This window comes from Raphanus sativus, chromosome 3 (assembly GCF_000801105.2).
Source record: "Raphanus sativus cultivar WK10039 chromosome 3, ASM80110v3, whole genome shotgun sequence".
Taxonomy (NCBI): Eukaryota; Viridiplantae; Streptophyta; class Magnoliopsida; order Brassicales; family Brassicaceae; genus Raphanus; species Raphanus sativus.
Window position 1 is genome coordinate 24,384,523 of NC_079513.1, and position 15,371 is coordinate 24,399,893.

The 15,371-nt window shown below is 30.8% G+C and overlaps 2 protein-coding genes and 1 long non-coding RNA gene across 4 annotated transcripts; 2 read left to right on the forward strand and 1 right to left on the reverse strand.

Moving 5' to 3' along the window:
• The first annotated feature begins 646 nt into the window (after window positions 1-646).
• On the forward strand, window positions 647-2,195 carry LOC108846269 (uncharacterized). Of its 2 annotated transcripts, none has more exons than XM_018619493.2 (6): window positions 647-805; window positions 893-943; window positions 1,121-1,172; window positions 1,477-1,532; window positions 1,640-1,685; window positions 1,871-2,195. In XM_018619493.2, the coding sequence occupies exons 1-6, from the start codon at window positions 737-739 to the stop codon at window positions 1,999-2,001; spliced, it is 405 nt and encodes a 134-aa protein (XP_018474995.1). In that variant the 5' UTR covers window positions 647-736; the 3' UTR covers window positions 2,002-2,195. The 2 variants fall into 2 exon arrangements, 1 of the variants encoding a protein (XP_018474995.1); XR_008943861.1 differs by having other exon boundaries at window positions 650-800; window positions 1,477-1,569.
• Window positions 2,196-4,968: 2,773 nt separating this feature from the next.
• Window positions 4,969-6,357, forward strand: LOC130510178 (uncharacterized). Its single transcript, XR_008943857.1, has 2 exons — window positions 4,969-5,944; window positions 6,048-6,357. It is a non-coding gene; the product is annotated as an uncharacterized LOC130510178 (long non-coding RNA).
• Window positions 6,358-9,039: 2,682 nt separating this feature from the next.
• LOC130509560 (NAC domain-containing protein 87) lies at window positions 9,040-11,068 on the reverse strand. Its single transcript, XM_057005703.1, has 3 exons — window positions 10,668-11,068; window positions 10,100-10,380; window positions 9,040-9,871 (listed from the first exon to the last, which is right to left on the reverse strand). The coding sequence occupies exons 1-3, from the start codon at window positions 10,867-10,869 to the stop codon at window positions 9,347-9,349; spliced, it is 1,008 nt and encodes a 335-aa protein (XP_056861683.1). The 5' UTR covers window positions 10,870-11,068; the 3' UTR covers window positions 9,040-9,346.
• Window positions 11,069-15,371: the final 4,303 nt, after the last annotated feature.

The following is a 15,371-nucleotide window of genomic DNA, read 5'->3' on the forward strand; positions in this document are numbered from 1 at the left end:
TCCTTTCAAATATTCTCTAGAGAACTCTACTTCTTTTCTTTTTTTTGGGTAAAATGTTCAATAGAGAGAGCTCGACTTCTTCTTTTTGGTAAAATGTTAAATAGTCGTATTGATTGACTAAATTATTCATGATTTAGAAAAAAACAGTAGAGATTAGTTCTTTAGTTATTTAAAATGTGCTCAAGTACACATAGATTTTGTTTCATATGAAACAATAAGAAATGAACAGCACAAAAGTTTTAACATCAACTCATTTATAATAATTTAGCAGAAACCTATATTTAATGAAAAAGTTTGATATTTAATTTTCATATGAATTTCACAGAATTGTAATGCTTAATTAAGTAAGTGGGCGGACAAATTTATTGTGGGTAAAATTAAGTGTCTACAAAAAGTTTAGGGACGAAACATGACATTGTCCTGTCTTTTTTTTCATTGTCCTGATGAAACGATCTCGCTTTTTACGCATAAGTTCGGATAAAACCGGGTTAACTAGATCTGAACCGAACCGGGCCTTTTATACTCGTACGCACTTATTTTTAATGTGGCCACAGTTCACGGTTGGACCGGCTCGGTTTGTTTAATCTAACGTGTTCACAGATTAGTGGGCTTTGATACAGAGCTAAAGTAGTCTCATCTGCAGGCGATCGGTGGACTATTTTGTGTCCAACAACAGATGAAGAAGCAAAACAGAGCATAAACCCGAAAACAGCTTTTTTCTTTCTACTAATGAAAAATGGCGGATTCAGGCCATGAGATCGATATCAGCTGCCATCATTGCGCAGGCCCACTTACGAAAAGTTTGGTATTTTTTTCCGCAACCAGCATCAATCTGTATACACAGATCTCTCTATTGCAGAAGTTAAATAAATGAGTTTGATTTGATTTTCAGGAAACGAGTGAACTGACTGTGACTCCTTTCATCAGGGACAGCTTTTCTATGGTAAGTTTTGATTTATGTTTGGCCAAGTTCGACTCTTTTTGTCTAACTAACTATAGCTTTTGCTGCAACTATAAAAAAAAGTTTGTCTACTGTCTACTGACATTGAGAACGCAAACTTTCCTTTTTGTCTCTGTTAATTAAGTTCTGAAGCTTTGTTTTTTTTATATGATTCTTTAGATTGGATCAGCTGTTGGGGGTACTGCAAGTGCATTCATTGGATTTAACCATGGTATGTAAGAGCTACTCTCTTCAAGTTTGTTCTTTAGAAAGCTTCTAATGAGATGGACTATAGTCAATAGTCATTTAAGATTTTAATAGTTTGCTCCAAGGAGAGGGTCTGAGTGTATTATGATGCCGATTGTGTTGGTTTCTGTCCCAGTTCTGTTTCAATCAGCATTCTGTTATTAGTATTTTGTTATCTAGTATGTGTTAGTTAAAGACTTTAGTGATATTCACTTAGACTTAGAGGGTGCTCAGAAGAGTCTGTTTGCCTTTGTTTGAAATGCTTTTTCTTTTTTTTTAATTTGACGCAGTTATGCCAATTGTACGCAAGTGGATAAAAGGACCCATGCTTTGTTCCTTTTCTCTGGTTCCATGCAATCATCTACGGGAATGACCACTAAATTGTGATAATCCTAATCTATACTAATGAAAAATATATCCATATATTGATATTTCATTTCCTTATCAATGCAGGCACCACCTGTTATAGTTCTTTCATCAGCCTGTGCTGGACTAGCAGGTTTGAAATCTTCTTCTCCTACTCTTTCACTGTCGTGGAACATAAAGTTCCTTCTTGATAGTTTTTGAACATATATAATAAATCAGGGAAGAAAAAGCTTTTGATGTTATCTCTGGTATTATGTCAATAATAAAGCTCCTAAATCTTGAATGGTGCATATTTTTTTGGGAGGGAAATGTTTGCAGGTGGCACTCTACCGGCGTTGGCACAGCTCGCTTCATCTTCATACCGAGCAACAATCCATTCGTCTCAGCCACCACCGCAGGCAGAGGAGAATAACAAATTGCACAAGTCTTCTTCAGCATCTCCTCTGTAAAAAAACATTCAGCACAGCTTTCTCTTTTGTTCCATTATCTTTTTCTCCATAATAATGTATGTCAATCTTTTCTCTTAAGAGTGAGATTCTTGGTGTAAATTCCTCTATAGTATTTTTACTAGGTGTTTTCCTGCACCATGTGCAGTGATAAAATTTTTAAAATTTAAATTATATTTAAAAATGAAATTTACCAATATTATATATTTTATTATTTTACCAATAATTATTATAAATATTATTTAATTAGGCATAAAATAAAGATAAAAATTTTTTTTTTATTTTAAAAAATATTTAAGAATATATATTATATATTTAAAATTAGAATCTTAGATAAGTTTTTTTATCTATTTCTTTTAGTTAAATGTATTAATTCAACTTGTACAAAATTATTAAAAATCATATAAAATTGTATATATCTAAAAGAAACTAATGATATTACGATTAAAAATTTATAATTGTTTTTTAAATGCAGAATTTTTAAAATTTTAGATAAAATCCGATATAACATAATATAAACATATATGTAATACTTCCACATTATTAAATTATAGTGTATAAGTTTGGCTATGATATTGTCTTTAGAATACTCTAAATATTTCAAGATTATGATAACTTATCAGTTAAGTCATTAAAATTATTTACTAATGTTAATAATTAAACATAATTATTTATCTTAATTTTTAACATTTATAATTTAAAAAATATTTTAAGATAACACCACAATATATAAGAATTATCTTATTTAAAAAAAATATTGTTAATATAAATTTGTTTTTGACTATATTATAAATTCACAAATAATGGTATATATTAACTTTTTATAAAAGAAACAATTATTTAAAGATAACAACACAATATATAAAAAATATCTTATTTTTTTAGAAAATAATCTGATTATATATTAAAATTCCTTAAGGATATATGTATATGAATTGTCTTTTTATTTATAAAATACTTTTATTATATCAGTTTTAATGAGTTATCTGATTTCATAAACCTTAAATTTGTTTTTATGTTTGGGTTTTATTATATTAAATCATAATTACTAAATATTTTAATCAAATAAATTAATTTTCGTTTTTTAGTTTTAGCTTAATTATATATTTTGTTCATTAATTAAATAATATTTCGAAATTAAAAAAATGTCATATTTGAATATATTTTTAGAGATAATTTATGAGTTATTACCATATTCTGAAAAGTTTACTAAAAATATAAATCAACATTAAATGTAATATATGAGTTATTGACATATTCTAAAATGTTTTCCAAAATATATATATGAGCATTAAATGAAATTATCCATGTCATATTTTTTCGGAAGCCATATCATCAATTCCAGTAGCCATGTCATATTTGTTTTGTGAAATTGATTAATTTTCGATTTTTAGTTTTAGCTTAATTATATATTTTGTTCATTAATTAAATAATATTTCGAAATTAAAAAATGTCATATTTGAATATATTTTTAGTGATAATTTATGAGTTATTACCATATTCTGAAAAGTTTACTAAAAATATAAATCAACATTAAATGTAATATATGAGTTATTGACATATTCTAAAAAGTTTTCCAAAATATATATATGAGCATTAAATGAAATTATCCATGTCATATTTTTTCGGAAGCCATGTCATCAATTCCAGTAGCCATGTCATATTTGTTTTGTGAAATTGATTATAGAGAGGACATGTGGCAAAATCACTTCGCAAATATAGTCTAGGAGATACAACTCTCTAGTGCTAAAAAAAAAAAAAGCTTAATCTTAGTTTACAAAAAAAAAAAGCTTAGGGGGGTTATTGGAACATGAATTTTTGTGGACTTTGATGATTTTAAAAGTTGAGAAGATTTTACAAGTTAACTAGATTTAATAAATTTTACACATAGATTTTCATAACTTGTGTATAGAATTCTATTGATTGTTAAACTTTTAAGGTAAGAATCTAATGAAGGTAGGAAAAAGTGAAAAAGAATCATTTCAATCATTAAATAGACAAAATGCTATTATATTCCGTTAATATATAAATAATACAAAAATAAAAAATAAATAAAATGTTTTTTCTTTGTAATTTTGAAATATATTTTTAAAATTTTAACTTTTTATGTAAAAAGTTTCGATTTTTTTTCAAATTGTTTTTTTCAATTCTTTTTTAATTTAAAATGTGTTTTAATAAAACTATTTTTTTACTTTTGTTATTTTTAATATTTATTTTCTATTTTTTTAAGTTGTGATTTGTATTATATTAAAGTTGTGATTTGTATTATTTCATTGTTCAATTTTGTATGTGAGTGTATTTTATTACATTGATTTCAAAAATCTTATGGGTATAGTTTGTATTCTCAAAGTTGAGTCTTATGAGTTAAAACAAAGAAAATTTACATCCCAATAATCATAGATTTTAATAGAATCTCAAAATCAATGAAAACTAAACTTTTCCAATAACAAAAGATTTTGAGTGGAATTTAAAAGTCACTACCGCAATAACAATGGATTCTAAACCCTAAACTCTAAACCAATAACAATGAAATCTTAAAATTTAATAACTTCTCTAGAATTCTTTTACCAATAACCCCCTTTAATCTTGCCAAGTTGTCATCTATCTTATTAAAACAGAAACATTCTGTTGGACCTAACATTTATTTTATAAGTTTTTAAATTAAATACACCTTTATACTTTATAGTTAAACATACATTAAATCACTAATGTTCCTTTCTTTATACTACTATCCATGTTCCCAAACAATATAGTTATTTCTTTATACTACTATCAACGTTTCCAAACAATATACTTATTTCTTTATACTACTATCAATGTTTCCAAACAATATATTTTTATACTACTATCAATATTCCAAATAATACAATAATTAATCTTAATTTAATTTTTGTAGAAATGTCATAATTTCATAAATTTCAAAATAGTGAACTTTAAAATTTCGATTATAAGATTACAAATTATGAAACTATTACAATTTAAATCCAATTAGATTATATATCGGTCATCCATCAGTTCAATCGGTTAGTTTCGGGTTTTAGTGATTTTTAATATGAATATTTTAGAAATATAAATTGAACTAGATCTCCGGATTAACCGGTATAATCACAATCGGGTTGAATTTAAAAATACTGATTTAAATGCAAATATTTTAAATACGCACTCTTTAAAAACTACCAAAATATTTGTTAAATTATTAGTGAAATTTTTCATCGTAAAATATCCCGCGCTTCAAAAGCGCGGGTCAAAATCTAGTTTGTGTTATTTCAGAAGTTATGGGGTTTTTAACAATATTATAGTAGTTCTTGCTCAGTTTTGTTATATACACGAGGGTAATCTCGGAATTTCAGCATCAGTCTTAGGAGTTGGAATTAGGGTTTTGATTTGACCAAAGGCAGTATAAATAATAGAGTAAGCCGCCAACACCAAGCTTCAAAACTACTTGATCTTATCTGAGCTGAGAAAAAGGGGTTTAGGGTTCCGATCTGTTCCGATCCTCACCGTGTGAGCAACCCCGTATACTTCCTTTGGAGTGTATTGTCGGCGGCTCCGGTGACGGAAAGGTGTCCTTATTCTCCCTTTGTTTTCAGCGATGAAGACTGCTTGCTGCCTGAGCTCGGCGCTATGATGGCTTTTGCGAGCTTTAACACCCTCTCCCCCCCCCCCGCCCAAATTATCTGTTTTTCGAAAACTTAGGTTTTGATTTTTGTTCTAGGTTCTTTTGTTTTTAAATTGAGATTGAAAATAATTTTTTGTTTTCAAAGCTTTATTGTTTTAACATTGCGCGTAATGCTTATGTGAAGATTCAGTCTTGTTGTTATAATTGGCTTTCTAAATTTTTATATTTAATATACATATTGTTAAACTTACGATAGATCCGTGTAAGGTTCATAGAAGAAGAACCTAAAAATTGGGTCATGTTGGATTCCGTGTAGAAGATGAGAAGGTTATCTTTTAAACAGCACCCTGAGCTTTTCTCATTTCTTGCTTCTTCTCCTTATCCTGTATTATTTGGTTGCAATTTCTACTAATCGGTTCTGATTCCATAGCTGTGCAACTTTTTCGAGAGATCTTGGTGCCAGTTGCATCGTCTCAGGCACTGTCAACGGCTGCTCCAATGGTATTTGAGCAAACATGGCAAGATGGGGTTAGCAGTTAGGAGTCACTTGTGTCTAAACACTCAACTTGAGGACACACCAGCCAGATAGGAGCTTCTTGCAAACCTCCGCATCTCTGTTGTGTCATTGAAGCTGGTTCAAATCTCTGTTTTCCACATCTTTCCACATCTAGCAACATGTCTTGGTGGTTCATGATTGTAATCAAATCTTAATAAATTAATGAAATTGTTGAATATACATAGTTTGGTGAATCCGTAAATGAAATTCTTGATTATTAAAGTGAAACAATGAAATTCTTGATTATTAAAGTGAAACACATTCAAGCAAGCTACGATGTAGCCAAAACTAAAACAGTGTTTCAGTTAAAACACTCGTAAACATTTGAGGCTCGAGTAAGTCTAATCGTGAGTTTATTTTTTTTACGGATTTTAGCGGATCCATCTGCTAAGGCCCATGGATGGACTCACATCTGCCAAATATTTGTGTTATGTCTCATTCTGTCAAACCCTTGGGCCATAAGCACATGGCATAGCTGTTTAGTTGCTGTCTAAACTGCTGATCCCAACCACCCACTACAAAGGTGAAAACAAAAAGCGACAAGATGAAATGTTTCTCGTCTGTAGTGATTGCTTTTTACAGGAGAACCTAACAAATATATGAAAATGTATAGTCAGCTGTTAAGAAAAAACTGACAGATTAGTAAATCAGTTACATCATCAGTGTGACCGATTTAAACCGGTTAGGCAAAAACATTTTTTGGAATGGTACGAGGTTTGTGTCACGTAAATGTAGACAAAGCTGTTTTTGTGGTGGAAAGCCATTGGCTAGTGCATGTGAGTTTGTGACCGTCAAATCTCCTTTTCCAACATACTACGTTTTTTTAATTATATTTTTGATAGAGTACTAGGTTGTATTATTATTATGTGATTTATATTGGTAGAAATTCACACTTGCTTTTTTCTATTGTCTTGAATTTAGGTGACGACAGAAAATAGAACTGACACAAAATATTAAACTTCAATCATCGATCAAGTTCAGTGTTCATCATGACAAGAAAAGATTCTCATTCAATGTATATACCTTCCTGAAGACAAATTTATTGTACTTATAGTTAAATGGTTTGATGTAGATAACATTATAAACTGAAAGAAAAAGGAAAAAGAAAGAGACGGGAGAGACTAGGTGATGATAAAGATCATATATATCATCTAGAAACCAAAAAAAGAGGGAAAAGAGAAACGGTTAGCTTTTGCTACAGGTATCGATCTAAAAGCTTAGCTTTAAATGGAAAGTCCCGTAATTATGCGCACTCAGATAATGTTCGCGTTCATGCATCTTTTCTTTTTCCCAAAATTACTATTTCGTTTATTTTTAAATCGATTCCTCGTATGATAAGTTCATTCATAAAGAATAGCATATGATATATAAACCAAGTAATCTACTAGTAATTGAAAAGAAGAAATATTTAACCTCTTCCGAAAATGAAGAAAGAAAACTTAAATCTATATATTTTGTCAACATGAAGAAGACTTTTAACAGTGGAGAAAAAAGAAGAATCTATTAATACTAAAAACGAGAAATGATTCTATGTTCTGGCAGAAGTCTCTATAGTATAGAGTTTAGTTGTAAACAATTATAATTAGGTTTATACTTACATCATTTTTTATGATTAAGTCCAAAATTCAACAAAATAATTAATGAGATTCATGTCCTGAATTTGAGTTGAGGTGGAAAAGACTCACACGCTTATTTCCAAACAATCATAGTAGTACATTGAACTAGAGGCATCATTTATTTGTGTACGGTTAATCGAGTTCTTAATTATTTTAGTCGCCTAGATAATTATCTACATACATATGAACGTTTCAAACCAACCTTTTAGAACATTATGGTAATTAGTGCATTGAAAAATATCAAACTTAAAATCAAGGAACTATAAATAGGATGTATTAGCATGGCATTATGCCATTATGTATATACAACAGGTTGTTTCTTTGGTGCCATTATGAAAAATGTATTATCTTTGTCGTTTTATATATTGAAATATCAAGAATTCAATTCTTTTTTTTTAGCAACTCAAGGATTCAATTCAAAGAATATTATATAGTACATTACATTTAACCAAAAAACAGATCTGCTGCCAAATCTTAAACACAGATCTGCAGCCATATATTATTCTATGTAAAGACAAGCTTTGTGCTTCGGGACCCAAGAAAAAAAATTCCTTAAGATATTATTTAAATGTATTGAAGAAAGAACGAAAGATGTGTATATACGATACTAACAGATGTTATCACAAGTGAAACCCATATCATTAATCAAGTGAAAAAATGATATGAAACGTACGAAAAGCGTCCAGTTATTAAAATATTTGGTAGGAAAACGTAATGTGGTTGTATTAACCAAGTTCCTTAAGACACAAGACTTAGGGATCTGGAATTGTATTTACACAAGAAACCCATATCATTAATCACTGTTCTTAGTTGAAATGTTTTTAATATAGTAAATGAATGATATATTAATAGATAGTGCCATAATAATCTAATTTATTGTGCATATGACATGGCTAATATGCTGCCCAGATTCGGGGAACATTCACATGCTTCATGAGCTGTGTTTCTTTCCTCTCTGTGAGATTTATTCAGACTCCATCAATATGCATTTCTAATTTCTTAATTCTCAAACAAGAATATAAAATATCATTATGTTGATTGTTAAGTGATCATAAGTGATGCAAATGGTAAACTGAAAACCATTTATCAACATCTATTAGCATTAAAGATTTAAATGTGTTATCTTGCATGCATTCACAAAGTTGTTGATTTATGATCATTTTTTTGTATTTGAATGGGAACGTTATCTACTTGAGTTTGAACTAATCTGAGTATATCGAATTGAACTAACAACTCTAGACGAGAGATCGTTAATCTTTGGTAACCTTTTTTGATCGAAAATCTTTGGTAACCAAAACTCTATAAGAAACTATATATATGAAAGTATATGTATTATACAGTGTACAAGAAATATATATTACCTATGCACTAAAAATCCCAAATAATCACAACCCCTAATTAACCAATCAACTAAATAAGATCAATGAAGCAAACATAATTAGGATAAATCCCCTAGTAAATCCTATATGTATATGTAATAACTACCAACAAATATACTCTTTCACCACAATTAAATAATAAAATAACCATAATTATCCCAAAGCTAGGTAAAATTATTCAGTAGTCCCATAAGATCCCCCTCAAGTCACATAGATCTTCATAAGACTTGCTACCGTTCACCATTCCCATCATACTCATCTCTTGCTTCATTACCGGACCAGAAGATACCTCCGTGGTCGTGGTCGCGGTCGCGTTCACATCTGAGCTTAGGCATGTTTCTTGAGATACACTAACAAGAGACTGCTCCATCTTGATCATCTCCCTGTTGTTGTAGTATGTAGAGCCAGAACCAGAAGCAGAACCAAAACTCTGGTGGTTAAAGATTGGTTGGTAGCTAGAATTGAACTGATGTAGTTGGATTGGTGACGGGGTGTCGTAGGTGGGAGGGTTGATAGGTTTGAAGTTGGGTTGACCCGTGAAACTCGGATCTATGAGAGGAGGTAGAGATGAGAAGTCTAGGAAATGATCAATGTTCTCTAGAGAATCCGTTCTTGTGAGATCTCCAGTGGGTATTCTCGTCATTTGTTGAGTTGTAGTGGAAGGATTGTTCTTGTGAAAAACCCTACACACGACCCACTCGTCCTGTGTAATCAAGATCACAAACCAACAAAGAGATTAGGTTTGGTTATGAGTTTGGATTCAATTAATCTTTTATTTTCTGACGCTTGGAACTCAATCTTGGATTGGATATATGAGACTCAATCAAACTTATTGAAAATGACAAAATTTCAACCAAATTTAACATACTTTTGGTTTAAGAAAACTAAAACTAAAAATGAGAATATATGGATTAGATTTATATAAACTTACCCTTGCGGTTTTGGGGAGATTGTGATAAGAATATATGCCTTCAAGACGATATTCATGCATGACCCAATTCGTCTTTTCACCTCGTGGAGCTCGTCCTCTATAAAACACAAGTGTTTTCTTCATCCCAACGAGACAACCTTTGCCTTTGAAGATCTCCTTATCCTTCCCGGTCGCTTTCCAATAACCGGACTCGGTTGCCCGGTTCGTCCTCATACCGGTCGGGTACTTCCTGTCCCTTTGACAGAAGAAGTAAAATTCTTTCTCCCCCATCTTTGCCATCTCTATATACACCAATAAAAAAAAAAAAAAAAACAAGAATCTAAGAAGCATGATCTTAATCAATAAGCCTTTCATTTGTGTTTAAAAACGGTCAAAAAGACTAAAATCTGTTTAGTTTTGAAGTTTGAAAAATTGGATGAAAACAAGTGTTGAAAATATGATTCCAGAATTGGCAATCTTAATCAAGAAGCTAGCCTTTTTATGTTTTATGTGTGAACACTCATGAAATGGTCAAAGAACAATTGAATTTTGAGTTTTCGTTATTGAATTTTTTCTGAATAAAACTTACTTGGTAAATCCCAGGGTTCACACTTGTTAAGATCGGCTTCTCCCATGGCCACAGCCGTGAATCGGCTGTCTAAAACCTTCTCTTTGAGGTAGGACGATATGATCTCTTCATCTGTTGGATGAAACCTGAATCCAGGTGGTAAATCCACAAGCTCTTCCCCTCCATGATTCAACACCACGCCTTCTTCTACTGCAACCGCCATGACTATATAACAGTGTAACAATCTATATGTGTGTTTGTTTCTCTTTTAGTTTAAAGATTCAAGAACAAGAGATCAAGAGAAAAGAGATGGGATGATTTAGAGAGAGATAGACACAAGAAGGAGATGAAGAAAGAAAATGATGTTGAGAAAGCTAGCTGGAGAATCTTTTGGGCAGTTAAAGGCAGAGAAATAAAAGTATTGAAAGAGTGGAAAAGTGGCTTATATAGAGGAAATAGGGGACCTTTGTAGATAAATAAAAGATTAAAAATTATTATTGTTTCTTTCTTCATTTTTCCTTCTTTTTGGTGATTTTGAAAGATCCGTAGACACCAAGCAACTTCCTGAATTGTTGAACAAGTTTCACATAGACAACCATTCGATTCTTATTTGTTTTATACAGTATAAATTATTAATCTCGGTCATATAATTTACTCATAATCTGCAGTCGTTCTAACTAAATTCATCAAACGTCTCATATGAATTTCCATATATGTAACCGAACCAACGCGTGTTGGCCTAGTGGTAAAGGAACTCCGGCTGGAGTGCCCGCCCTGGGTTCGATCCGCGTTGGCCACGAGAGAATTTACATGGGCTTCTCTCGCCTCCCAGACCACTTTGCGTAACCAGGGGCCCTTAAGTGGAGGCTTAAAAATTCCTGTAATGGCATGGGCATAAGCCCGGTGGGCTAGTCGATCACGCTTAGTGGTCGGATACTGGGTTATCAAAAAAAAAAATATATGTAACCGATAGTTTATTCTTAATTATAGGTTTATTATTGCAAAGCCTGTGGGTCAGCTGGTCTTGAAAACAAGAAACGGTGGGAACGAAAGCTTGTAGTATAACTTGATATCAAACAGAAAACGTGTGGAAAATAAAATCACTAAAACTGGTTATAAGTTGTAACCTTTTTATGTGTGGACCCATGATTAAAGATTTCCTTTATTTAATTTGATTAATGTCCTAAAGAAAAAGGCCTTAAGGAATCTATATATAAGTATCCATTAATTATACTGAGTTATTTATTGATTTTAAAACTCTATATATAAGTATCTATTAATTTATCGTTAATAAAGTCGAGAAGATTATATGTATGGTTTAAGTATTTGTTTTCGTGTATATTAGAGGATATATATAGTTAATTTGATTATTATTGACTTGTTTAACACCACTTCATCTACTTCAAAAAGCTGTTGCCTTTTTATATGGTGTTTGCTTTATCCTTTCTAGTGAAGCCGAATAAAGACATATATAATTAATCAATCAACTAGAGGCTTATAATGTGTGAAAGATTATAGATTGAAAAAACTAATATACATGTTAGGTTTTTTTCTTTAAAAAAACATAATGCTGTTCGCCGGGTGTAAACGTATCATTTTAATCCAGAGAAAACCCCCTTAAGAATAGTACACAATACAAAGAATACTTGTGTCTAGTTTTCATTTAAAATAAGCAAATAAAATTTAGGTGTTAGATTTCATGCTTTTTATAAGTTGGGAATAACCCTTTTTCCCAAGTCGAAGAAAATATCGACTAGTCAAGTCATCAAGTTATTGACTGAAAAATCATAATAGGGACGTCCAACCACGAAGTTGAGGTTCTTTTTGAACTTTTCGAAGTTGAGATTGCATAAATATTTTGCAAACTCGGGTAGAATATAGCACTTTAAATCCAAACTGAGTAATACCATATATCGGACTACTCTACGCTTGTAAAACTATATCGGACTAGTCTAATATCGGACTACTCTAATTAGGTCATATATATCGACGTCAGAAACAAAACATGAATTAGGTCATATATATTTATCATCAAAATAGAAAACAAAAGTGAGGTTGTGTATTCTACTATGAATTTAATATTTCGTATCATTTTTGTAAATTAACCCTGAAGGCGAAAACTTCCCCACCAATTCAATTAAACAATCAATACGAAAATAATAAATTGATTAATTAGCAAGCTGAATATATAAATTTTGTTTGAATATTTTTTTTTGAAAAAAAAATATTTGAATATTAAACTGCTGCTGTTTTCAATACATTTGTTTGGCCCATGGAAGGCTGACTCCAGTATTCACAGCTTCGTCACAATCTGTTGTTTCTAGTATTTGATCACAGAAGATCATTTTTTTCTTGCTTATGAGTGTTATGATAATGAAGAAATATTTCATTACGTCATTTTCTTGTGATTGTTCGAAAATAACAAAAAAAAACTTGGTCCCTCAAACCGGAATTTCCTGTAGAATTCTGAAATATGACACCTAATCTCCAACCAGATTAACTGTAAAATTGTCTTTGCTCGCTATTATATTGCGTAGTCTAGTCTAGACTCTAGACAAAAGAAAATTACTATGATCGGTCTCGTTTACTCGAGCTTCGTATAAACACTGATACGTACACCATTATTACGAACTTGGAACTCAGTTACGGTTATAAAACGAACAGTAAGTTTTCTTTTGGTCAAAAGTGTGATAATTGCATATTGCCGTATAATTATTGTGTATACTCATTTATAATCCATCGATTTTCCAGACTGTCATCTTCTGGATAATATTAACACAAAGACACATATACATTTTAAATATGAGTTTTGTAATAATCTACACATTGCCGACTCAGATTAAATTGGAAAATCGTCTTAGTCAGCACGCTGTAACAAACCACCGACTTGATTCCAGCATTTTTACCAATTTATTCATATTTTTCTCCTTCTTAGCCCATTTTTAATACTAGTTTAGTGTTAAAATATTTCGTTGATTTGTTCGTTTTATTGACCGGCGAACTTAACATGTACGAATATATTAATCAGCATTGACATTTATTAAATTGATGTAGAATAGTACATGTGACATCACATATATAAACAACAAATTAATTTTTATTTAGTAAACCATTTCTAAAAGACAAAGATGTTAGTATTTTTCCCACTGTTGTAAACTGTGCTTACTTGGGGGTATATAAGAAAACCTGTTTTCGTGAATTTTAAGAATAAAATCACTAGATTATCTGCTGTTATACATAAATTGGTTTATAAAACTGATTTGTCGCGAAAATGTTAGTAAAGTCCAAACAATTTGACAGTATGTATCAGAGTCAGAATCTTTGTTTGTCTTTACCTTAAACTGTCTCAACCTTTTACCCGTAATTATCTCACTTAAACGCGTTTGTTATCACATGTGGAGCATATATTAAGGAAATTGGATAATACTAACAATTCTTATTACAAACGGTTTATAATAATATAATGTGGACCGAAAGATATGGAATGAAATCAGGGATTAGAATAATTAAATAAATAAATAAACCAATATATTTTTTCATGATTTGTATTTCATTATTTTTCGTGAGGACCAACCCTGTGGAAGGATGTTTAAAAAAATGTATGTGGAATTTGTGGATGTAGCTTAAGAAGGTTGACTTTTGCTCCCGAAGACGAGACTGCAAAGCGAAGGAGCCACCCATTGGCTGAGGGATCTCTGACGTCGACTTTTACGTCATCACTCTCGTATACGGCGAATCATAATGGGCCACGTGGACTCACCCCACCACAGGCCGATTAAATTTGAGAAATCGTCAGTTCTTCCTTTTTTAGTTACGGTTTATTTCTTGTTTTCTTTTTGTTTCTTATATTTATGATTTACAATGTGTATATAGATTATTATGCTAATGAATTTATGTATGTGTATGTGTATGTGTTGCTCGCTGCTCTGCTCGATTTAGAAAGTCACATGTGTCATGTACTGGTGGGGAAGTAACTACCTAAGATATTTAAATGCTAAAACCAAAAATCAGATATCTACCTTAGTGATTAGAATAAGTATTTACTAAATATAGTTCAAATATCTAGGTAAAGAAAAATACTGTCACAGAGATATTATCTTTTAGTGTTTCAATAAAAAAACATGTAAATAGTAGAATATATATTTTTTTTTCAAAAAAAAATAGTATAAGAATATAAACATGCATTGTTGAAAAGAATATAATCTACATTGTTGCAAAGAATATAAACATAATATTGTAAATATTCCGTACGTGATTTACATATATAAAACGCATGATCCTTCCTATTTTAAAGTTGGTATAATGATGTAGCCCATGTATGATAAATATGATGTCATTCAACATTGCTCAAAGTCATGGCCACCACCACTGATTTTCAAGTATGTATGTGTGTGTATATATATATATATATATATATATATCTTGGAAATCTTAGAAGCTAATTTTTCTCAAAAAAAAAATAAAATCTTAGAAGCTAATCTCACTAGTTTAAAAGAAATGTTTATATATGGACTTGTGGATCAAATTGACGAACTTATTATAACAATAATCCAAAAGTTGAAATAAAATATAGACCTAAATTGTTTGTTTCGTAGTTTGAGACAGACCACAGATGTATGTTGCAGCTACAAGCCTACAAGAAGTTAGGATCGATGCTATTGTTATTGTTGGTATGAATCTAATTTATTAATATGTATAATACAGAAAAGTCATGTTGAACAATTT